The sequence below is a fragment of the Gouania willdenowi genome, chromosome 22, assembly GCF_900634775.1.
Source record: "Gouania willdenowi chromosome 22, fGouWil2.1, whole genome shotgun sequence".
Taxonomy (NCBI): domain Eukaryota; kingdom Metazoa; phylum Chordata; class Actinopteri; order Blenniiformes; family Gobiesocidae; genus Gouania; species Gouania willdenowi.
The window spans coordinates 7,460,593-7,486,490 of record NC_041065.1 but is presented as its reverse complement, the minus strand read 5'-3'; the positions used below and the strand labels follow the sequence as shown (position 1 = coordinate 7,486,490).

At 44.7% G+C, this 25,898-nt stretch overlaps 1 protein-coding gene across 6 annotated transcripts in view; it reads right to left on the bottom strand.

Annotated features, from left to right (window-relative positions):
• Positions 1-5,755: 5,755 nt before the first annotated feature.
• Positions 5,756-25,898, bottom strand: part of LOC114456953 (CAP-Gly domain-containing linker protein 4) — a 78,097-nt gene continuing 57,954 nt past the window's right edge. For 5 of the 6 annotated variants that reach the window (XM_028439066.1, XM_028439063.1, XM_028439068.1 and 2 more), the window contains 4 exons: positions 23,718-23,841; positions 13,329-13,393; positions 13,106-13,184; positions 5,756-6,887 (listed from right to left, as the gene is read on the bottom strand). In XM_028439066.1, coding sequence (XP_028294867.1) covers positions 6,518-6,887; positions 13,106-13,184; positions 13,329-13,393; positions 23,718-23,841 — 638 coding nt within the window. In that variant the 3' untranslated portion in view covers positions 5,756-6,517. The remainder of the gene's footprint in view (positions 6,888-13,105; positions 13,185-13,328; positions 13,394-23,717; positions 23,842-25,898) is intronic. The other variant, XM_028439067.1, reaches the window with a different exon arrangement.

Below are 25,898 nucleotides of genomic sequence, written 5' to 3'. Positions count from 1 at the left end.
TTTTCAGATACAGAGTGTAAATGGTCATTTAACCCTTTGCTCATTTTTCTTCATAGCATTTTGAATTTCACTCTCATGTGAACAATTGGAGTAAATGGAAAAACGGCATTTTCAAAAATCTGTTTTTTCATTTGTCGAGCAAATAATTCAATATCAAAAACAAATGACCAATATCTCCATGATGTCGAGGTGCAATTCATTTATTTTCAGACATTTTTCAGCTGTTTTAAATCTGCCTTTAAGCGCTAACAGCTGCTCCCCAGGGATGGGTTCAATTGCAGAGGACAATTTTCAAAATATATACATGACGAATAAAGGCTTAAAGCCCAGTTTAATTTAAAAAAATTTTTTATTTATTTAATTTGGTTTAGTCAACTAATGAAGCTACACACGAGACAATAGCATGTGCTATTTAGCTCAGTAATATATTTATATATTATTTCTTTTATTTCGGGGGGAGAGGGGTATTTGTCAAAGAAAACAATAGCCTGCACTCATTTATAACCCACCTTTCTAAAAGTGTTTTATTTTACTGTTATTGTTATATGTATTTTTCTGTATTCTGTAAAGCCGGTTTGAGTCCCAAAACAGTGCTATGTAAAATAGATACATTAATGTTATTGCATTATGAATAGAAACAATATATACATCTGAGCATAACAAACCATCAGTGATTGCATCGTGTCCTCTTTTCCTTTTCCTTGGCCATTAAACTTGAGAGCATTGGCCCTTGCTGTGACTTTCAGACAGAGATAAAAACATGGCATTTCCCACAACTTTTCTAATTAGCTTGATCTCTTTGCAAACTGCCACCAGTGTGTCCATTTACATGATCAAATCCTAGTGTGAGGGATGCTTTATCTCCACATAGAGAGGAAAAGCAACAGGCCTCAGTGTCAAAAGAGCAATGGAGTGATGTGTTCAGAGCTGCCATTTAAACTTTGGATAAATTGCTTTGTTGAATGTGAACTTCAGTAATAGACATTTTGATTGGGGAGTGTGAGTGTGTCAGTCATGTCCTTCCTTCTTGATGTGCTGCTCTATGCCGAACATCTGATTATAAAGAGCTTCCATGTATGTCTAAGGGATGTGACAGCAGTGTTTCGCCCTCTAATCTTTTGGATGTCCCTGTTGTTTCTCATCCTTCTCTAACTTGGCAGCCACTGGGTTTATATGCTGGGCATGACTGTCAAGTTTGGATTTGAAAATATGGACATTTTCTGGCGCCCGCTACGAGCCGTCCCACCACCCCCAACCAAGCTCCAGTATATATTTTAAGACAGGTGTACAAGAAATTTAAAATACCCACTTGGCTACCATGAACTAAACACAATTAGGTGATTAGAATGAGGTAGGCCTGCCTTTGTTGACATTGAAATGCTGGATACAGTTCCTAGTGCATTCCACCAGGCAGCAGCACTGCTCAGAAACACAGTGTCAGCCATTTTCAAAATTTCTACCCACTCAGTGCCAGCCCTTTTAGAGCATTTTGACTGATTTTTAAAGACCCACAGCATATTTTGTACAATGACAATCTGACATCTGAATAGAGGCAAGTTTCACACAATATTTGTGTGTGCTGCCTGATGGAGCGCTGGGTTGTGAGTGTGTGTGCGTGCCTGTTGCCACGACGACAGTGTGTGTGATTGCTGTGTGTCGCTGCTGAGCTGTCACTACATGGAGTTGCTCCGTTCCTCGGACAAAGGTCTTCTCTGCCTTTTTTTTGCTGGCTCTACCATGATATAAGTTTGAGAAAAGTGAATTTGTAGACAATCATGTGCAACCACGGGGCTGGTCATAATCTAGCATTAGTTTGTATTGGGCTGTCATAAAGAAGTACATCTTGTCACCGGGTCGAAGGCAGGAAAGTTGCAAGTGCGGTTTTCTGGCCAGAAACAGCAGGGGGGGGTGAAAGACCCTGAAATACTATGTTGTTGGGGTTCTTAGAACAAATGGGGATGGGTGAAAAATAGCGTTACACTGAACCTTTAAGTTCATACATGAGATGTTAAAGTAACTAGTAACTTGTACTTACAGCTGATATCCGGAGTTTCTGAGAAATGTCTCAATGTCCCACCCTAAACAGCCTGACTTCCTCCCACAGCCTCTGCCAATCGACCAGAAGCCACGTCTCTACTTTTCTGCACACGTATCGTGGAACACAATAAGGTCACATTGGGTCGCATTGATATAGGTTTACGGGTCAGGTAAGAGCCAAAATCATATTTGCTGTGATGCACGGCCTTGTTTCCGTGCACAGTTCTGCATTCACTTTGATTGACAGACTCAAAAACAGGAAGTCAAAGCCTATTGGGTGCACTCAGCGATCGTTTACACTTGTATAATAGTCTATAGGACGAAGGAGGGACTTGTATACATTAATGTATATGAATGACCACCGGCAGTAGACCTTAGTAAAAGACGAGTTAGGTATTTCAATGAATTTCATACATAAACAGATTTCTCAGAAACTTGAGTACAATTTCAATCAAGTAACAGTACGTCTTCTTGAGTAGCATATATCAGTACTCTTTACACCTCTGCAGGCAGAACAACAATGGTTTCCCTGCAGCTTTCTCACATGGATGTAGAAAAGTCCAGTGGAATTTGAAAGCGAGTGAAGATCTCTTTCAAATTCAACCCCTCCAGACTTGGCAAAGAAAATCAAAAATAACAAAAAGTCAGGGTCAAGACACAAAATATCTATTTACAGTATCTTAGAAAAACAGTTTATTTCCTTCACAACTTATTAATATTTATTATGTTCTGCCATACACCCACATATTCAAATGCACACAACAGGAAGTGCCTAAAGAAGCAATACTCACACAGAATACAAACATTGTCTGCGTTCTAGTAGGTTGGAAAAAATCCCACATTCTTCTGCAGATACATTAAAGTCATGTAAATAAGATCTGAAAAGTGGAAGTCTTACAAACAGTGCAGAAATCCTGATGGAAGCAGCCTTCAGAAGCCATTTCAGAAGAGAATAGTTGATATAAATGCTTCAGGACCATTGTGAGAGACTTGGACTTGTCCATGCATGGAAGACATTTGAGGCAAACTTGGGCTGTGACCAGCATTTCTTTTCAATCACAGGGGGGTGGTGTGAACAGAGTGATCAATGCAACAAGGCCAGACCAGACTCTGTTGTGGCCTACCAGCCCTAATTGGATGGTACATGAGAGTTTTACTAAACTGGTACGTTTTCACATCCACAATCAATGGCTCGGTCTCTGCTGAGTAGCACAGACGTATCGAACTTTAAGCCTTAAAGCCTCTGGACGATTGCATTATTTCCATGTCAAGTTGCCTTAATTAAGCATCAATTACAATTAGGCTACCTCCAAATAGAGTAAACATAAAGACAGAGATATCACATTAGGTCAATTTATTCTCTGCAGAAACACTGAGTTTTAACTAAATTATGAGGTTTTAAAGGAACAAAAGGACAATCTAAGATAAGACATGAGTGCAATGGTTCATGTGATTATACACATAGTTGTGCCTCACTGTTCATCCTTTCTTGTAAATACAGTCCTGAACTAGTTTCAATGACCAACAATCAAACGACAGTTGCAAGTGTGAAGAAAAGGAGTGACATTTAAGTATAACAAAACCTATTCAAAACCGTTAAAGGGTGCCTGTCATGAAAGTACATATAACAAAAAATGTGTGTAGTGTATTACAAATGAACAAAATATGTGCAACTTTTTATCAAAAAAAAAAAAAAAAAAACACATTAAAGTTACTTTTTAGAATGGTTTTAAATCTTTTGGCATAAGCTATGGAGAGCCACCATTTTGGACAGGATATGACACATGTACTTTTGCCTGTCGCTTTAAATAAATGCAGCATTGTGGGAGGTAGAGGCGTAATAGGTCTGTTTACATTGGTGAGAAATTTAGTTTTTTTGTTAGCCTCATGGACAGTGTGACGTTACATTATTAGGAGTGTGGCAGGACTTTTATTTTGAAGGCGAATTTCTCCCACGAGGCTTCCGCAGTTCAGTCCAGCAGGTGCATGCTAGTTCACATGTTGATTCTTTCTGCATCGTGTCTTGGAAAGCATCATCTGTAAGTTCTGTATTTGTTTGATGCCTGTGACAGACATTGTGTGTGAGCAATTACTGTGCTGTGTAAAATTAGCTCATGTTTTATGTTTAGCTTGCTGCTAAATCTGCCTGCATCTTCGTTGCTCGCTAACTGGCTCTTTTAAGGAAGAAAAATATGTTTTTGTCACTTTTAAGTTGAAGCATATATATTGTGTTTAATCCAGTTGTGTGAGCTACAGACTCCTTTTCATTGTGTATGTGTGTGTAGTGATAACATGCAACAGACATGGATGACGGTTAATTTTGCACTGTTTATTTGACCATTTGTTTTCCTGTCTTTCCTTTGTATTGTTTTACAAAAAAGAAGAAAGGAATAAGTAAAGCTCTGAAGATCATAAAACTCCAGAAAGATCGACTCCGTCTTTCTTGGAACCTTTCATGTTAGCCATCTGTCAGCCTGTTTACAAAACAGACACAGACACATAGGACAGAATAAATGGAGCTAATGTTAGCAGCAGAAACGAGCCATGGCTGCGTAGTTAGGTGTTAGAAGTGCAAGAACATGGTGAGCAACTGTGATGAAAGCTGAGTGAAAAGATTCAAGGACGGTAAGATGCAGCTCAACATTTAGCCACAAGGAAGTAAGAGGGAACAATCTGGTGGGGGTGCGGTTAGTGCCATGACACCCGCCCATGTAAGCAGAAACACATAGGACAGAATAAATGGAGCTAATGTTAGCAGCAGAAACGAGCCATGGCTGCGTAGTTAGGTGTTAGAAGTGCAAGAACATGGTGAGCAACTGTGATGAAAGCTGAGTGAAAAGATTCAAGGACGGTAAGATGCAGCTCAACATTTAGCCACAAGGAAGTAAGAGGGAACAATCTGGTGGGGGTGCGGTTAGTGCCATGACACCCGCCCATGTAAGCAGAAACATACAGTAGTCCGAACAAGTACGTTTAAAAGCTGCATTGAGATGTTCTGTGAAGAAAATTCTGTGGTGACCGCGTCTGATTTCAGACATAACGCTTCATGCCATTAAGCTTAGCCCACAGATCACTCTCGTAGCAGCTCAGTTTGAAGCGGTCCCGAATTGCGTCTGAATGGAAAAGTTTTAAGTGTGTATCCAGTAACAATATTATGGAGCCAAAGTCTGGATAAGTCTGACTTAGTGTTGTTATTTGGCTGAGAGACACAAAATAAATGTTTTTGTGGGTTTTTCACTTGTTTATAGCAACCATTAGCTTTACACTCCGCCATTGTTTAGAAACTGTAGACCAACGGAACACTGTTGCCTAGCAACAGCTAACAGCAATCAACGAACGTGTGTCATATCCTGTGCAAAATAGCGACTCTCCCAGGGAAAAGTCTTTTTGTGTGTTTTTTTTTTTTGAAAATGTTTATTTGTACGGTTGCCCTACGCACAACCCCCGGTGCTATTGGTACGGTTACTGAAGTACAATTACGTAGCGTCTTAGGGTTAGGTTATAACCCAATATTGCAACAATTTTTAGGGTTAGGTATAGTCACATGACCTAAACTGGCCAAATAGGGGCAGTGCGTTTGGATAGACTGTCGGTATATTGATACGAAACCGTACAGATAGCCACTGCCTTTTTTTTTAATATATAAAATGACATTTTGTTTATTAGCCATTAATAAAAAAAAAAAAAAATAAAAAATAAAAAAACATTACTACAATAAAGATAAAAACATGGAAAAGTAACGGGGATAATGAGAGAGTTAGTCAGTCAAACCAACTTGCACTCCTTATTCTGACCCAGTATAACTAAACCAAGTTCTACTGAGAACAGATAAAGTTTGGATAAAAGTAATGTTCTTGTGAAGTGAACCCTATATTTTTGATGCAATCTAACTTCCAATCCAAATTCCATCTCTGCCTTGAAGAGTGTCATCAGACTGTAGCCGGGCATATAGCGATCAAAGCCTCAGAGTAATAAGTAAAAGATAGGGCACATACAATGCCATCATTTATCTGCGTTAGATAATAGTCTGAGGCACAGGCGCATCTACAGGAGAGGAAACAGCTTCTGTTAATGCATTTTTCATTGCCATTCAACCACCACTGAATTTAAATAATTTCAACATAAACTTCAAGGTTGGAATTCTTTTGTTATGATGTAATCATCTCAATCTAATTTCTGATGCAAAAATTACTATAATCGTTTTAATATCCCTTATGTTTGTCAGTGCAATCTGGTTATAAATAGTGCAGTTTTATGTATCAAAAAACACAACTTCTATTGCCCAAACTATTCCTCTGACACCATTATTTTAAAGTGCTTTGTGTCACCCAAACTAAGGGACCAAAAACGAATCCGGTTTGGGAATAGTTCTCATGGAATAGAACAGGTGGTTGCCAGTCACTGGCAGGTAGTGAAATAAAGCAGGATAAGTGCAATGTAAACCCTTTTCTTTCAACGGACCATCCTTTGTGGATCGCTCTCAGCTCTTTTCATTCACCAAGCATGAGCCGCTGATGCCACGATAAGTGACGCGACTGGGACGGACCAGCACGCCATGGCCGGGCCGACAGCTGAAGTAGCGGCGACCTCCCACGGAGCCGTCGTTCCTGCCGCGGGGGCTTCTCAGCTCCAGACCCAGCCAGAGCCCAGGGGCGAAGTCCGCCGTGCCCAAGTAACGGATGACGGCCATCTCATTGGCGCTGCTCAGCAGTACCTGCATACCCACGTGGAGGCGTACTGGACCATCTGGACCAGGTGATGGACTTGACCTGGCAGTGTTTACAGGGAGGCTGCCACTGCCCCCGCTCAGTGTGCTCCTACGCCGCCGCTGAGGATTGGAACGACTCCTACTGGAGTGAAGAAACAGAGAGACATTAGATAAGTTACTGTAGTGTGAAGGAAGCAAAACGGAGAAAAAGCTTCTTGGGTGCTCAATGTTTGAGGATAGGTCCCCAACATTTCCAATCTACTTTCATTATGAGCAGCAGCATTTATTCTTTTGATAAAGACAACTTTACACATCGTGGCCTACTAATACAGTATGAAGGTAGATATGTTGCCAAATGGGAAAGCTTGTAGAGCAGGGGTCACCAACCTTTCTGAAACTGTGAACTACTTCAAAGGTACTGAATACCAGATAGAAAAGCACTTCTTAAATACTAAATGTTCACAGTTTCACTTTAATTAGAGGGTAAGCTAAGAAGGAAGGCTCACAGTAAGTCAAAGAGGGAAGAAATGTTAAACCTATAACATGTAAGTAAGATTTGTAAAATGTAATTGTCATATTATGAAGATCCACCTTGCGTTTAAAAAAAAACCCAAAAAAAACCCCACATATATATATATATATATATACTGGCTATGGATACCAACTCAGGAACGGGGGGGGCACCATCACCTCCTCTACATGGATGACATGTATTTTGTGAAAATATATTTTGTAAATTAAGAGCATTGATTTATTTTATTGCTTAATTGTGACCATCACCAGCCCTCCCTAAGGAAGGGTAAGAAATCTTTTATTATAGGGAGGATATAAAAAGGGAAAGCAGTGTTACACCTAAGTGGAGGGGGAGGGGGAAGGGGAGGGGAAAGGGAGCAAGGAGGAGAGACTTAAGGCAGGAAATAGAAAAGGTGGGGAAGAATAGACTGTTTTGCAGTGAGGGTGAGATGTGAGGTTGTAGAATAAATTGTGCTTATTATGTTGTGTAATCCAGCCAGTATGGTGACAAGTGTGAAGCTTAGCTATAATGGTGGTGGCTGTGAACAGGGGGAATGAGTGAATGGTAGTACCTAAAGCAGGTATTTGGGATTAACGTGTCTAAGGTTAAGCCCAGTATGAGTTTTATCCCACATCCCAAGGCGTGCCAGTGCATCGTATACCAGTATATGTGCAAAAAAAAAACGCTACTGCAAACCCAGGAACTGCCCTGGGCCCACAGATGCAGCCAGGCCAGCAGAAAGAGCGGGGGCCAGGGAGCCCCAGGCAACCCCCCCGCGGCCGAGCAACCCCCCAGATGCCCCCAAGATCCCAGGTCGAGAGGCTGCCACCGCCCCCCACACACACATCCGAGGAAGCCCCAAGCAGCCGAGCACCCAGCGCATCCCCCAACCCCAAGGCCCCCCGCCAGCATCCAGCCCCCCCCACCCACCCACACCCAAGCACCCAACCCCCCGAGGGAAGGGCCCAGAGAGCCCCCCGCCCGAGACCCCAGCAGAGGAGCCAAGGCCCCCGCCCAGCAGACGGCCAGAGCCGCGCGGAACGGGCCGCCGGTGGGCCCAGAGCCAGCAGGGTCCAGACCCCAGGCCAGAAGGACCCGGAACGGAAGCAGCACCGAGAGCAGCGCCCCCAGGGACGACAACCACGCCCATAGTCACCGAGGGCACCAAGGGGATGCTGCAAGCCGCCCCGCCGGCCCCCAGGCCCGCCAACCAGGCACCTCAGAGCGCGCCAGATCGCCTTTCCTTGATGCCGCTCGGCGCAAGAGCGACCGGCGGCCGCCACCACAGGAGAGAGGGACCCCAATGGCACACAACCGACGCTGAGCAGCAGCCCCCAGCCAAAGGCGCAGAACCCACCCACCCGCCAGCCCGCAGATAGCAGGACAGACCTACCAAGTGGCCGATACCGACCTCAACCCCCGGAACAGCTAGAGCCGCCCCCCAGCAAAGAGCACCACCCCGGAGCGCCAAGCAACCCCGCCCCAACCCCCAGTGCGCCCACCCCATCCAGCCTATGTGTATGTGGTGCAATAGCTCCGGAGGGTGGAAGTGGTGGTCCCACCCTCCGGGTGGTGGTGTGTTGAGGTGTAATTAAAATTGGAGGGATTAGTAGGGCAGCCAGAGGTGGGAGTGCCGCCCCCGCGCCACTACTTAGTAGCACAGGCGGCGGCCCCTTCCACCCCCAGCCCCACCATCCAGCCCCCCAAGGGTTGGGTATGTGAGTGTGGTGCAACAAGTGGGTGAGCCAGACCAGCTGGGAGTGAGTGATGTGAAGTGTCCATGTAGGAGGCCTGTCTGGTAGGAGCCCGGCCCGTCCGCACGGCGGGCCACCGGAGAGGGCAGACGGCGCAGACGGGCACACGGCACCGCGGGCCCCAGAGACGCACCGAGCAGCACAACCGGAGACCCCCCGCGGCATCCCCCCCGAACCGCGGCGGCCATACAGAGCACGGCGGGACCCCCCTCACCCCAGGCGGAGTCAGGCACCAGCCACATCCCCCAGCAATCCAGGAGGCGACCCCCGCCGCCAGCTGGCCCAGAGCGGCCCGCCCCGCCAAAGCAGGCGGCGACCGCGCAGGAGAGAGGCCAGCTCCCACACAGGCCTGCACGACACCACGACATAGCACCCTCCACAGGTGGGCGGCCCCGGCCCCCCCGACGAGAGAGGACGCCACCAACCACCCAAGCAGGGCCACCCCACCAGCCACAGACTGATAGGTAGGGGAACCCATGCCACCCCAGCCAGGCACCGCAACCCCACATCAATGTCGCCAGCAGAGCCCCCCCCAAACCCACGGAGACCACCCCCAATCACCCGCGCGCCGACATGAGACACCCCCGACGCCAGCACAGCCCGGAGGACAGCGGGCCCCAGCCACCAGCACCAGCCTCACCCCGCCCAAGGCGGCGCGGCACCTCGTTGAACCGCAGCCCGTCCCCGGGCAGACGGTGGGGGGGCGCACGCCGAACCCAGAGACTCACCCCCGGGGCACCCCCGCCCAGACACGGCACCCACGGGGCCTGGCGCCCCAAGCCAGCAGACCAACCACCCTGACGCGGAGCCACCTGCCGCGCCCCCACACACACCCACCTAGCACGGCCCAGGGGAGGCCCCAGCGTGGGCGAGGCCCCACAACTCACCCTTCCCTCCCCCCGAAGCTACACAAGCCGGCCCCTGCGGTCCCCCAAGTGAGCCACCGAGGAGGAGGGGGAGGGGGCGGCCCCTGGGAACAAGGCCAAGGCGCCCAGACCGGCCGGCGGAGCAACCCACCGCACCACCCCGCCACCCAACAACCCAGGATGCAAGTGCCGCCCCCAAGAGCAGCCACCCCCAGCACCACCCCCATCCCGGACCCCCCCGTCCCGAAGCCACGAACCCCACCACCCCAGGCCCCCAGACGAGCCAACCGCCAAGCCACCCACCCAGCGCAGCAATGCCCGCCCCACAAGTGAAGGCCACAGCCCCCCCACCAGCACCCCGGGCCGACAGGAGTAAATGTAAACTTAAGCTTTGTGTTACTTATAAAAGAAGCTGTAGGTAATGTAGGGATGATTTGTGTAGCTTGCTCTGAATGTTTATTTTAGATAAAATCTCTATATTAAGTAGATGTATATGTATATTGCTCCAGTTCATTCCTAAGACTTCCATATGTGACTTTAGTAGAGCGTTCAAAGAATAATATGCACTTTTGTTCATTTAATGTACAGAATATAATGTTAAAAGCATAATGAGAGAATGTTGATTTATTATTTAATAATTTAGTTTTGCTGAGTAAACTAAGCTAATGGATTTATGTATATACATGTTTCGAATATATTTGAGCTGGATTTATAGACAAAATGTAAATTGTAAATGAAAAGAAGTTCAATTGTAATTGTTTTTTAAAGGAAAAAAGAGACGCAGCGTGGAGAAGGATAAGAGTGTTTGTGTTTCCTCCTCTGAGACTCTGCCTTTATTTTACAGATTTAATCTTTTTGTTATCGTGGTCGCCACGCCTGGGACCGGTAACAAAAACAAACTTCATATTTAAAGTGATTGACTGAAGTCCGGCACAAAGCTTAAGTCACCAGTGATCAGAATGTGGGTTACTGGAGCAGCTAGATACAGCTGTTGGACACTGGCTAAACAAACTAAACAGTTACTGTATCTTTAAGCAACTTTTTCTAAAAACCTCATCAGATTGTGAAATTTAACAGAACAGAGGTCTAGTTGTGGAGTAGCGGTCTCTACTGTACATCCACTCGTAGGTACAGTTGTGTGCAAAAGTCAGGGCACCCCTTAAAAAACAGCATATTTTATATATTTAAAAAGTTATATTCATATTTACTGTCTCTCTGGTATATGTGAAAAAAGACAATATTGTCAGGAAACATTAATGCATAGTTACATTTTATTTTATAAATTGAACAAAATTACAAAAATGAAAAACATAATTTTGGCATGTGCAAAAGTCGGGGCACCCTGAGAGTTTCAAAGTGTCAGATTCTTTTTACAAGCTCAGACCTCTACCAGCTCATTGGTCCTGAAGCATGTGTCAACAATTGTCATTAGGGAGTGCCAGCTGGTGCCAATTTGAGGGTTTCTTAAATATGGCGACTCCACAAACCTTGTACAAACACTCAGCAACCATGGGTTCCTCTAAGAAGCTGTGTAAGACAGAAAAAATGAAAGTAATTGATGCCCACAATGCCGGGGAGGGCTACAAGAAGATAGCAAAGCGTTTTCAGCTTGCAGTTTCCACAGTGCGAGGCATAATTAAGAGATGGCAGGTGAGGGGAACTGTGGAGGTCAAGAAGAGATCTGGAAGACCAAGGAAACTCTCGGAGAGAACAGCTCGTAGTCTGGTCAGAAAGGTAAACCAAAACCCACATTTGACTTCAAAAGACTTAGCAGACTCAGGAGTGGTGGTGCACCCTTCCACTGTGCGCCGATACTTGCACAAACAAGACCTTCATGGAAGAGTCTGTAGAAAAAAACCTTATCTACGACCTCATCATAAAATACAACGTCAAAAATATGCAACAGAACATCTACAGAAGCCTGATGACTTTTGGAAACAAGTGCTGTGGACTGATGAAGTTAAAATAGAACTCTTTGGCCACAATAAGCAAAGGTATGTTTGGAGAAAAAAAGGAGCAGCATTTCATGAAAAGAACACCTTGCCAACTGTTAAATATGGGGGTGGATCCATCATGCTTTGGGGTTGTGTTGCAGCCAGTGGGACAGGAAACATTGCTCGGGTGGAGGGAAGAATGGATTCAATTAAATACCAGCAAATTCTGGAGGCAAATATCACAGCATCTGTAAAAAAGCTAAAGCTGAAAAGAGGATGGCTTCTACAACAGGATAATGATCCTAAACATACCTCCAAATCCACCATGGACTACTTCAAGAAACGCAAGCTGAAGGTTTTGGAATGGCCTTCACAGTCTCCCGACTTAAACATTATCGAAAATCTGTGGGTAGATCTTAAAAGAGCTGTGCATGCAAGACGTCCTAGGAATATTGCAGAACTGGAAGCCTTTTGCAAGGAAGAATGGGGAATAATCCCAAATAATAGAATCCAGAGACTTGTTGTTGGCTATAAGAAGCGTTTACAAGCTGTGATATCTGCCAGAGGGGGTGTTACTAAGTACTGAAGGTACTGATGCTGTAGGGTGCCCCGACTTTTGCACATGCCAAAATTATGTTTTTCATTTTTGTAATTTTGTTCAATTTATAAAATAAAATGTAACTATGCATTAATGTTTCCTGACAATATTGTCTTTTTTTCCCATATACCAGAGAGACAGTAAATATGAATATAACTTTTTAAATATATAAAATATGCTGTTTTTAAAGGGGTGCCCTGACTTTCGCACACAACTGTATATTATTCATACCATAGGCTAATTTACAGTGGCTCAGCAGATTTTATTATAGCCTATCATAAATCGTTAACATACATCTCATATCAGCTTTAAAAATAATCAGACATCCTGATTTTTCCAGGCACACCCATTAGCTACTTTCTCGCTCCACCACTGTTTACAGTTGTCATTTTATTAATGTAAATATCAGTCTACACATTTGTGAATGTTTTTTCTGTGACTTCACATTCAGATCACACACGTGTGAATATTTTCTTTGGGTTTAAATTTTAACATTTTTCCCATCATTTGTGACATGAAATTCATTTCACGTGTGGATTTTTTATACTAACAAGCTCACATCACCTTCTAAAAGCTCTCCAATTTTGCAACATATCTACCTTCATAATACAGCAGCTTGTTATCAGGTCCAGTGGATTAAAACAGAAATCTAATGCTTCAGGTGGAGGAAAAAAAGTGTGTGTGAGGTAAAGACCTGGTGACGGAGCTTTTTCGGCTGGCCTCCTTTGGAGTGGCGATAGCAGATGATGTGCTGAAGCTGCGACGAATGGTTCCTGCACGACAATCAAACGAGTTGTGACCTCCCACACAGGTGCTTACAGAAAAATGGATTCATAAACCGCCCACACAATAACAAAGGCAGCGACCCACGTCACAGAATATTCTCTCAAACTCCACAACAAAGGAAGATTTTTCACCATTTAGTGAATGCCTGAGGCGTGCTGAGGTGAGCTCAGAAAGGCAACCCACAGATCCGTGGATCCTGCAAAGAAAAACAAGGAATAAGCATGAGGTGCAAAACCTGGAAACGTGAATTCAGTTTTGTCAGCTGTATGACAAGCACCAACCTTCATCTTTCACACATTGTGATATATTTAAAAAAAAAAAAAAAATGACTAGTGGTCTGTCCCTTTGCAATGGACAATGATAGAAAGGAAAGGATGAAGGTGGCAGTTCTGGCAGTAAAACAGAACCTTGCACCTTTTACAAAAAATGAGAACATTTTTCAATATTTGAAAAAGCCAGGATAAATATTAATGAATAATAACAAATCCATAAAATAATATAATATGCCAGAGAGAAAAGAGAGGGGGAGTCACATTGTACCATAAAATAAGTCTTCAAATACTTTAATCTTAGTGTAGGGTTTCACACAGCTCAGTTATAATCAGAGTCTCAGGTACAATATTTCTAAGTGTTAAAATAAAATCCCCTTTGATAAAAATATTGATCCCACAAACAAGGATCTATTTGTTTTGGTATATTTAATACTAATACAAAACAGTGATCTGCAAAAATTGAAACCACGGAAGTGTTTTCAGGCAGATAACCTTCAAAAGTAACAAGATGTAAAACGTGTAACTTAGGTATGTAGACTGTGCTGCTAAAGCTGTCAAAATCAAGCACTAAAAAGCTATTTAATAAGACCGTGAATGAGCAGCCACTGTCTGCTGCTTATTTACTGTTTCCCTCCAACGTGTCAGTGTTTGAAATATTCACCTGATATTTTGTCTTCGGTTTTATTCATACGAAAGATTCAACAGATACAAACTTAATAGCAGGAATGGGTAACATTTACTTGAAGTTCTATATTTAAAGGCTGACATTATGCTGTCAGAATTATGACATGACACCTGTCAATAGCATGAATATGGTGTCATTAAGTGTTGTTCGTTACCCTAACCGTAACTCATTACCCTAACCCCGGACCTTTGCCTCAACTCTAACCCCACTAGATCCCTCCACCTAACCCAAAAAATGCCAACATGGCTTCAAAGGTGTCATAATTTAGCGAACAACACTTAATGACAGGCTTCATGACACCTTATTCATGCTAATGACAGATAATGATAGCTTAATGTCAACCTTATGTATAAAACTTCAAGTAAAATGTTGCCAGTTAATGTAAAGCTCTCCATGCAACCAAGCCGTTTAATCTATGAGAGTTCAAAATAGGGATGTCAATATCAGCAAAGCAAAGAGTATCCCATTATGCCTTCCTGCATCTAAAATCTAGAGTTTACTCCAACAGACAGATTATTTTGACTTGACCGCAAAGATTCTTTCCCGCCTCAGGTCCAGACTCTTTTTACTTGGTGGCAAACAGGGTTTTGGTTGGAAGTCAAACTTTTCTCAACAGAAAGTAACAATATTGTAAGATTTCATCAATCAAAAGCTGATAGTTGAGTCCTGAAGAAATTAGATGTCTCTTTGATCCCACACATCTGGCAGTAAGAAGAGGCTTGTAATCAGGCCTTCTGCAACGTCTATGGCACAGATGCAAAGCAGTCATCATGCATCTAGATCTAAAGAATTCCGTGAATTCAAGTTATAGACCCTTGATCTTACATCATTAGGAGTTCAGATATCTGATTTAGTCTGATTATTGTGTTCAGTGGCCTTTGAGCTTAGATCCTGATTTTTTTTTTTTTTTTTCCGTTTTGTCTACACATGCTGTCAAAGGTCAACACTACAAGAAGTGCAATGTTTTTTAGACAGCAATGCATTTTCTTTTTTTTTGTTATTGCAATTAAATAAATTGCATTCTTTTATTGCATAATTGTGACCATCACCAGCCCTCCCTAAGGAAGGGTAAGAAACACTGTATTAAAGGGAGAATATAAAAACAGAGGACAGTGCCGAGAGGCAGCCACCGTCCCCACATACACACCTGAGAAAGCACCTAGAAGCAGAGGAGCCGGCGCACTCCCCCACCGCCCCCACCCATCCCCCGAGGGGAGGGCCCAGAGAGCCCCCCGCCCGAGACCCCAGCACAGGGGCCAAGGCCCACGCCCAGCTGACGGCCAGAGCCGCGACAAACGGGCAGCCGTCGGGCAGCCGTCGGGCACCCGTCAGTGGGCCCAGAGCCAGCAGGGACCGGGCCGCAGGCCAGAAGGACCCGGAATAGAAGCAGCACCGGGAGCAGCACGCCCGAGGACAACGACCACACCCCTGGCCGCCCTGGGCAACGAGGGGACGCCGCACCCCCAGCCCCCAGGCGCACCGACCCAGCCCCCCAAAGCGCCCCAGGTCACCCTTTTTTGACACCGCCAGCGCAATGCACCTCAGTTATTGCTAAAGTCCCCCCGCCACCCCACCCACCCCCAAGGGCCCAGCCAGACCGCCACACCGGCATGCGGCGCGCGCAAACCAGAGGCGGTACTTTGGGTCCCGCCCAAGCAGGGGCCACCCCACCCCGCACCACCCACCCCGGAAGACCCCCGCCAGGACCGGCCATGCCAGCCGGCCAAGCCCGCCGGTCCCCAAGAGCACCCCCTCGGGACCGGGAACCCCCAAGGGCGAGACCCCCCGGGGAGCACGCCATCCTGAAGCGCCCCCCCCCGCCGCAACAGGGAGCGGCAGAGCAGGAGAGAAGCCCGCGCCCGCATCAGGCCCAGCACAGGCCCGCAGGGCACCTCCCGGCAAGAGAGGACGCCATCAGCCGCCCAAGCAGGGCCACCAACCGACAAGTGGGCGAACCCAAGCACCCCCAGCCAGGTCCCGCCAACCCACACCAAGTGCCACCAGCAGAGTGCCACCAGCAGAGCCCCCCCCCCCACCCCCACGGAGGCCACCCCCGGCCACACACGCGCTGACACGAGACACCCCTCCGACGCCAGCACAGATCCTGATTTTAATGTATTTGATTTTTTAGAATTTTAGGTTTTTGTTTATTTAAATCATTGAACAGTTGGTTTTAAGTTCTCAGGCTCATGGGCTTCCTTCTTTCCAGGGTTAGTTTTCAGTTTTTGTCTACCTGTCTATCTTTGGGTCACAGTTTATTTGTTTTTTTCTATCACTCCCCGGTCTGTCTGTGCATATATGAAATGTCCCTACTCTTTGCCGAGTGGTAGACTGTGATGTGATGAAGGCCAACGATTAACATGTTTTTTAAAAGGTGTGATTGCCACCTTGCACCAGTGGTCCCAATTTTCATCTCTCACTACCTCAACTGCTGTTTCTACCATGTTCAAAAACTGTTGCATGGAGTGCTGCATTTCTTGTGTTAGAAAGTTGCTTGAAAAAATGTGTTGTCTCCCTGGTGCTCTTCAGTTTCCAACTTAGAGTTTCAAAAAGATTTGAGCCACTCAGAGTGACTGTAGCCTTTATTCAATGAGGGCCATTTAATCATAAAACACATGCTAACTGTTCAGCCTAACTGTGTCTACCACCTCTAGTTAACATTAAAGAGTTTAAGCAAGGGCAGATTTTGGGATGGCCAACTCTCCCAGTTGGTTCAGGGAGTAAAATGAATAATTTTTTCGTGTTTTTTTTATTGAATAAAATGTGTTACAACTGATAGTGACTCATACAGGATTGAGGGTATTATTGACCATATTTATTAATATGATTTATGTTTCAAAAAAACAGGAAATAAGAGCATCCGGAGAGCATAAACCTCCACCATGGGCCAAATATCCTGTTTGCCTATATATTCACAGTGGTCATTCACTCACTAACTTGTAAGAAATGTCTATTGCAAGCAGGGTTGGGGTCAATTATGATTGTAATCGCCTAATTGATCATTTGATTGATTAATTACAATTATGGCATAATTATAATCGTAATTTTAAAAATCTGTCGCCAATATAATGGTAATTGAATTGTAATTGAGTTAAGATAATTGACTTTGTAATTGTAATTTCAATAGAAACTAACTACATTTAATAAATGTAATTAAACGCAAAACAGTTGTATGGTTTACACGTAAGTAGTTCCAATTATTAAAAAATACTATTTTACAGAGTAACAATAGTATGAATGTAACTGATGTTTTGTACAAAGAGTTAATAGTTATTGCTGAATCACAACTCTTGTCCCTAGTTGGGCTTTTACATACGATATTATAATAAATGCACTAAAACATAAATGTAAAGATGCTAAAATGACATCATACACAAACAAAAAAAACACATACAATCATCACAACTCTGATGAATAAATGAATAAAAGTTAGTAAAACTGGAATTAAACTTCAGTAATTGAGAATGTAAGAATAATTGACATTCAGAGGAAAATAATAATTATAATGTATTTGTAATTTTAAAAGATGCCAGTTATCGTAATTATAACTGAATTGTAATTTAACATGGATAATTGAAAATGTAATTGTAATTGAAAAGTGTAATTGACCCCATTCCTGATTGCCAGTATAGTTGAAATGTATCGACACCTATTGTTTTTGGGAGAAATTGCAATAAATATGAGATCCAGAGCCAATCCGGTGAGAAACTCGATGGGGTAATAGACGAACCAACACGGTGATCACTAACCGAGATATGAACTTTTGAACTTTTGCTAATGATCAGAGATAGGGGATTTTCAATGTTTAAACTGTTACAGAATCAGTAAATTGATCCGGATCCCCTCCAAAATTGAATGGAATCTTCCATGGTGCAAGTTCGGTTTTTGCTTAAAATGTTGTGAAAATGTAAAGTACTTTTGATGTAATCCAGACAAATGAATAAACCCTGGTAAAAAATATTACCTCCTTGGAGGAGTGATAGGTTATACTGTATGTTATAAGCTAAATCCAAACTAACATTTTAACACATCATAAAAAAGTTCAAAATGTTCTTCTGAAATTAAGTTTCCATCTAAGATATACAGCAACACCTCTCTGGGTAATTTATAGAGGTGTCACGATCAGATATTGATATCAGTCCGATATCAGCCAGAAAATAAATATCGGATTTTATCGGACTGCATCTAAAATCACCGATATAAGTTCTCTTCAGCACTTCTATCAATAGGTGACACTGTTAGAAACCTGTTGCTGACTATTGTTCTCCGTTTGAGGAACGTCACTTGATAGCCTTTTCTAACATTCCACACTACAAAATAAGTCATAAAAATATGTATGATTTGTGCTGATATCATATTGGATCGTATGGGCCGATATGCAAGGCTGCAATATCGGTATCATATCGGAAGTGAAAAAGTTGTATCGGGACATCTCTAATAATTTATATACATATGACATTTTGACAGGATTGAGACAGCTCATGTCACTGTGTTTATAGCCCCGCCTCCTGTCATGTAGTGAGCGTCCAGTTGCAGCAACTTGCTTCAAGATGTCTTTGGATTTGACAGCTACAGCACCAGCTTCAGAAGAGACTCATTTTTTTGGTGCTGTAGAAGTTGCAAAATCCATCCTTGCTTAAAGCAGCTACCAGGAGTTTCTGAGAAACATCTCAATGTTCTGCCCCAAACAGCCTCACTTCCTCCCCTGCCTCTCCCAATCTACCAGAAGCCACGCCTCTACTTTTCTGCACCCGCATTGCGGAATATAAGGTCGCATCAGGTCGCATTGATATAGGTCTATGGATCAGGTAAGAGCCAAAATCATATTTACCTGTTAGCTGTTGTTATGTGCGCCCTTGTTTCCATGCACAGTTATGCATTCACTTTGATTGACAGTCTCAAAAACAGGAAATCGAAGCCTATTGGCTGGGCGCACTCGGTGATCATTTCCATTTGTTTTGGGTTCAATAGGACGAAGGAGGGACTTATTAATGTATAAGCAGTAGACCATAGTAAAAGACTAGTTAGGTATTTTTTTGCATTTCAAAAGAATCATACATAAACTTGGATTTCTCAGAAACTCCGGATATCAGCTTTAAACTCCCTATTATCCCCGCAACTATGGCTGCCTCAACACCCTCTACCTATGACCACCCCACCCTGTCATTTTCATTAAACAAGGTAAGAGAAGAACTAAAGAGGCTGTGCCTAGGTAAAACTGAGGGCCCTGATAGTTTGTGTGTCCAACGCTCCTGAAAGATTGTGCAACACAGCTAGCTCAGGCCCGCAAGTTGTTTTTCAATCTGAGCTTAGTATCTGTGCAGTTCAAAACATCCTGCCTGGTTACGGTGAAGTATTGCCAATATCACAATACTGCAGTATTACAAGTGCCTTGATATCTTGGCGTAGTGTCATATACAAGTACCATAATACTTTTAGGTATCATCAATGGTTAAAGGCAGTTGAGCCAATGGTGTGTGACAGTGCAAGCACAGAGGGGAAAGGAAACGTGGTGGATGGTGGTGGCCAGCAAAGAGAGGTAGAAACAGAGGAGTTTAAAGAACCTGTGCATGATGAAGCGGCTACAAGTCAGAGGTGTGGAAACATTTTGGTTTCACCGCATCAAGAAACCATAAAGGTGAAAAGGTGGACAATATGTAAACACTGCAAAGTGTACCATGCGCTACTCTGGAAATATGAGCAACATGAGCCGCCACTTAACAACCCGGCATCCTGAAAAGTTTAAGGACTGTGTCAAGCAAACAATCCAGTCTGGACAAAGAACTCCCAAGGAAGCATTTACAACCAGGCTCCCTCAGAACAGCTCAAGGGCTCAAGAAATAAGAGACGTCACGCAGCTACGGCCATTTTCTGTTGTTGACAATGAGGGTTTTAAAAGGTAAGTGGATACTTTAAATGCTCAGAGATTACTCATAACCTTAAATGTCGACACGAAAAACCTAAAATTAATCTAAACACAGAATAAGGCAGTTTGCTGTTTTTTATTATTATTTTATTTATTGTTAGTAGACTGTTTCTATACCTGTGTTGCTTTTAAGAGTGTTCCTAGCTAGATTAGAATTTTTGCAAGAAGGAACACTGTTGCCTGTTTTTACTCTGATGATTCAAGTTCTTTCTAAAGGACATGTAGGGAATTTCACTGATGCATACATCCAATTGTTGTGACCAGAGCATTTTTTGTGCTGCGGGTTGTTGGACAGGATGTTTTACTGCTAAAAGCATAGGAGAATAGGACAGGATTTGTGAAAACATAACCATTCATTTTAAGTTTTTTTAATACTAATGGGTGATGAAGCGTTCAAAACCAAAAGAATGAGCCCACACACATTTCTCCGTATTGCCTTGAAAAGACTGTGTGAGGCATTTTGTTCTGCTATTCTGGGGCCAAATTTCCCATGCAGTACTGCAGACGTGCAGTCAAATGACGCTGATGTACGCTCTCGACGGCTTTGAGAGGCATCCCACTGCTGGCAAAATAGAAGACGACTTGGACACTTAAAGAAGACAAGTACGGTGGACGACCCGATAGTTAAAACATAATTTTTTCCTCATGCAGATTACATCATATTTATGTTTGCTTTAGTGGTAAACCCGCTTTTATTAACAAACAACTGTTAATCGCCTGGGAGGCGGGCGGGGCTGCATCGGGTGGGCCCGTCGGGGGGCCTGGGGTTGTGGGGGTTGTGGCTCCTGGCCGGGGGGTTCTGGGGTGGGGTTGGCTCTGGGGGTGGCTACTGCTCGGGGGCGGCGCCTACATCCTGGGTCCGCTGAGTGGCGGGGTGCTGCCGTGAGTCGCTCCGCCTGCCTGTCTGGGCGCCTCGGCTTTGTTCCCTTGAGCGTACCTTCGCCGTGGATATCGCTAGCGCGGTGCCGTTTTGTGTGGCGTGGCGCTGCCTTTGGCGGGGTGGGGCGTCCTCGGGACTGTGCTGGCGTCAGGGGGGTGTCTCGTGTCGGCGCGTGTGTGGCCGGGGGTGGCCTCCGTGGGGAGAGGGGGCTCTGCTGGTGGCACTTGGTGTGGGTTGGCGGGACCTGGCTAGGGGTGCTTGGGTTCGCCCGCTTGTCAGTTGGTGGGTGGCGGGATAGCACTGCTTGGGCGGCTGATGGCGTCCTCTCTTGTCGGGGGGGCCGGGGCCGCCTCCCTGTAGAGGGCGTTGTATCGTGGTGGCCCTGATGTGGGCGCGGGCTTCTCTCCTGCCCGGCCGCTCCCTGTTGCGGCTGGGGGGGGGGGGTGCTTCAGGCTGGCATGCAGGTCTCCCCCTGGACTGCTGGGGGGTGTGGCTGGTGCATGGCCGCATCTGGGGGGTGGGGGTGCCTCCCGGCGGGTGCCGCGGGGTGGGTCTCCGGCTGTGCTGCTCGGCACGTCCCTGGGGTCCGCTGTGCCGCGTGCCCGTCTGCGCAATCTACCCTCTCCGGTGGCCCACCATGTGGACGGGCGGGCTCGCACCACACAAGCCTCCTCAAATGAACACCTCACTTCACTCCGAACTGGTCTGGCTCACTCACTTGGTGCACCACACACCCATACCCAACCCTTGGAGGGCTGGATGGTGGGGCTGAGGGTGGAGGGTGCCGCTACCTGTGCTACTGAGTAGTGGCGCGGGGGCGGCATTCCCACCTCAAATTGCCCAACCAATCCCTCCAATTTTAATCGCACCTCAACACACCACCCCCCGGAGGGTGCGACTACCACTTCGGTGGGGGGCCTTGGGGTTGGGGGCGGTGGCGGAGTGCGCCGGCTCCTTGGCTTCTAGGTGCTTTCTCGGGTGTGTATGTGGGGGGAGGTGGCTACCTCTCGGCTTGGTGTCTTGGGGGCGTCTGGGGGGCTGCTCGGCCGGGGGGGGTTGCCTGGGCTCCCTGGCCCCCGCTCTTTCTGCTATTCTGGCTGCATCCTTGAGTCCTGGGCAGCGCTTGGGTTTACAGTGGCAGTATCTTGCACATACATCGGTCTATGATGCACTAGCATGCCTTGGACTGTGGGATAAAACCTGTTGTGGGCTTAACTTTAGAAACGTTGATCCCAAATACCTGTTTCAGGTATTACCACTCTCTCCTTCCCTCTGCCCACAGCCACCACCATTATAGTTAAGCCTCACGCCTACAACTTCACATCTCACTCTCACTTTACAGTAATCAACTCCTCCCCACCCTTCCATTTCTCTACCTTGAATCGCTCCTCCCTGCTCTCTTCCCCCTCCACCTCACCCCCCACCCCCTCACCTAGGTGTAACACTGCCCTCTCTTTTTAAATTCTCCCTTTAATAAAGTGTTTCTTACCCTTCCTTAGGGAGGGCTGGTGATGGTCACAATTATGCAATAAAATAATGCAATTTATTTAATAGCAATAACAAAAAAAAATATGCATTGCTGTCTAAAAAAGATTGCACTTCTTGTAGTGTTGACCTTTGACAGCATGTGCAGACAAAAAAAAAAACAAACAACTGTTAATGTCAACCTCAAATCAGTATACGGGTAACAAGCGAACGTCAAACACAAACAGGGTCACAGTGCACGCAAGAGACCCAGTAGCTCCATTTACATAATCCATGTATCAAAGTTAAGAATAAACCATTTTCTTGTGCTGAAAAAGGATTGTTTCCACGGTGGATGTCTTAATAGTTGTCCTTCTCTGCTCCATGATACGCAGTCCTGACCACCAGTTCTAAATATCTGTCCGAACTCGACCTGTCGAGTACTATCTGGTACCGTCGGGCTTTGGTCGGATATCCATCCTCTAGTCACAGTATCAGCTGTGGTGCCACAGAGTTCACACGCGTCACTGAGCCGGCTTGGCTGATGACTGTTGTTACCCTATCAACCGTGCTGTCACTATGGAGCCTGATCTGCCCAATGCTGCTTTAAATTAACTTCCATCGACTATATTGTTGCTTGCCAGCCAGATGTTTTAAATTTATTTTTTAGTTTATCCAACTGGTAAAAAAATGCAGTGCATTTATCTCATAGAGCACATTGTGTGTCTTTTAGTTTAATACAGGCACCAAAAAGTCAACATCGCTGCTTAAGTTTGAATCAAAACTATAGACTGTTGACTGTTTATTTCCTTTGCATATACCTGCCTTGTTTTAGGTCCCATTGCTTGTTGTGTGAACATAACCCTCCCTGTGCTTCCATGATCCATATTTAAAAGCAGGAAAGGTGGTGTCATTAAGAGGTGCCACATTAAATTGAAAAGTTGAGGCAAGTAAGAGCCAGAAGCCTCAGGGTCCCACATTTCTGACTGGTGTTAATCACCACTACAGGGGAGTGCCCCTCACTACACAGAGGGAGAAATCAAATATGTCCACATTGGCACAAATGACACAGCCAAAGGAACTCATTAGTGCTATCAGACGTATTGATGAAAGCCATGAAATGCAACATTAGGCTCCATGGACTCTGTTGTCAAATTCATTCTGGGCCACAAAATTGAGAGCATTTATCGAAAGATACCTCACTGTTACATCTGTGAATGATCACAAGCTGAAAAAAAAAAAAAAAAACGTTATTTAGGAAACCTGCAGAGTTCATAATGGGCCAGCACTTACCTTTGAACATGAGATGGAGGAGCAAAGAGTCCGTGTTTTGGTGGGCAGCTGAAGTACCTCACTCCTCCCACTGAGCCATCATTTTTTCCACTCGGCTTGTCTAGCTCAATGCCCAACCAGAGCCCTGTGCACACAGAGACACACAACAGAGAACAAAGGCTCTGTCAAGTTTACCCACTAGAGAAAATAAACTCATGTCCACTGTGGAGGCTGAAACACAACACCTGCTACTGCTACTTTTTACCCAGACAAAACAAAACTGCACAAATCATACATAAGAACCACATAAAAAAACAAAGGCATGAAATATTCTGGCCCAGTGATTTCATCGACTCTGTTGACCTCCCTTCAAGCAACAAAAATTGGAACTTTTCAAGCGACTTTGAGTGACGCTGTGTCGCGACATCCAATCGGCAATGAGTTTCTACCCACGTCACTCACCCCGCCGTCACTGTTCGTAGAGCTGAAGACTGCAATCCTCCCTTCCGCTACAGCGAGAAGGCTGCAGCAGGAGGGATGTACACTTCCTCAAGGCATACTCCTTGATTAAGCCCGTTAAATTTTATGCATATTTTGAGTGAACTTTCCTCAATCTTTTAGCAACTCTGTAGGTTGATCATTTAAACCATAAGTACATGTGGCGCTGTCTATGATAAGTGTTGTACATGTGCTGCCTCCAGCTCTGCTGACACACACTATTCCCCTGTCGTCACATCACTGGAGCAATGAAGCAACCAAGAAGTGCGACAATGTTCAAGAGACTCATCACAGGCAATTTAGGCAACTGTAGTCGCTGGAATCAAATTTGGTGTGAACGCACCTTTACAGGTACTGTTTAAGAAAGCTACAACAAACATCTGAATGAATGAACCAGTTAAATGTTAAAATAATCTACATGAGAAATGTTTAATTATACTATTATTACTTGTAACCATCAACATTGTAACCATCAAAGGATTGTACATTGCGGTTATAAAGGGATGTGCAAGTTCAGCAACAATAATCGGGTACACTATGGTTCTGGTTACTTTTTATCACCTAGAACTAGTCTATTCTTTCCACTACTTCTGGCATCAAAAAGGCATTTAGCCCAGAGAAGTGTCTTTTCTTTGTAGGCTCTAGATATCGTTGGTAAAACTTTCAGTACAGTTCTAAAATACTCAGAGCCATTTGTCAGGTACCATAATCTGCCTTGTGTTCAAAAGCACTTACATTAACTTTCTAATACATTACAGTGCTCAGTTTGTTCATGTCTACTTACCTAAGTTGAGTTGCCATGAGTACCTTAAAAAGAGGAATAGGGTGTAGCAGAAAGAGCCTTAAATTAGTTACAGGGGCCTCCCGTACTATAAATGGTACCATTCCTATAAAACCACACATGCACTGAGGGATGCTTTATTTTTGCTTTTGTGAAACGTAAACACCTCTGTACAGGAAAATGTCCCTTGATTGCATCAATACAAGTTCTAGAATCAAAAACCGCCAAATAATTTGAATCAGACAGAAATGTTGTCACAACACTGAAGTCTTCTAAGTAAAACTGATGTTCTGACAATTGATTGATCGATGACGATTGTTCTTCACTACTTTTATTTTACTATTCACTACACATTGAGAGCATTCCGGCGTGTGGTGATTACTACATTTCTACTCTGGTCCTGTCAGAACGTCCCATATGTCAACGGAATAATGTGGCAGAAGATACACTCTATGCTCATACCTGTAAATACCAGCTGTTTTGACAAGATAATAATGCTTTCTGGATAGACTAGTGACAGAAAAACCCGTCAGAAAGGATATATTTTCAAATTTCCATGTCAGACGAAATTTGCCCTGCATCTCCATTGAGCAGCTCAAAATGTCACCGCACATCTGTCCCTCTGAGGAAGATTGTACATAAATATCGTTGTAGATTTTTAACATTCTGCCAATGTCATGCAAAACGACGAGCTTCTCCTTCATGAATCAGACAGAGAATTTCAAGCACCCCCTTTCCTTTTTTCATGATAATGATGACACAAGGTTAAAATCTGTCACCTTGCTGTGAAGTATTTCAGCATTGAAGTGCTGCTGCTGATTCTAGTGCAGACATAGCCATCGCTGGGGCTGCTGAGGGTGAAATAACAGAGGAGGTCGAGCACAGATTTACGATTATCAAACCAAGCTCACAGAATGAAATCT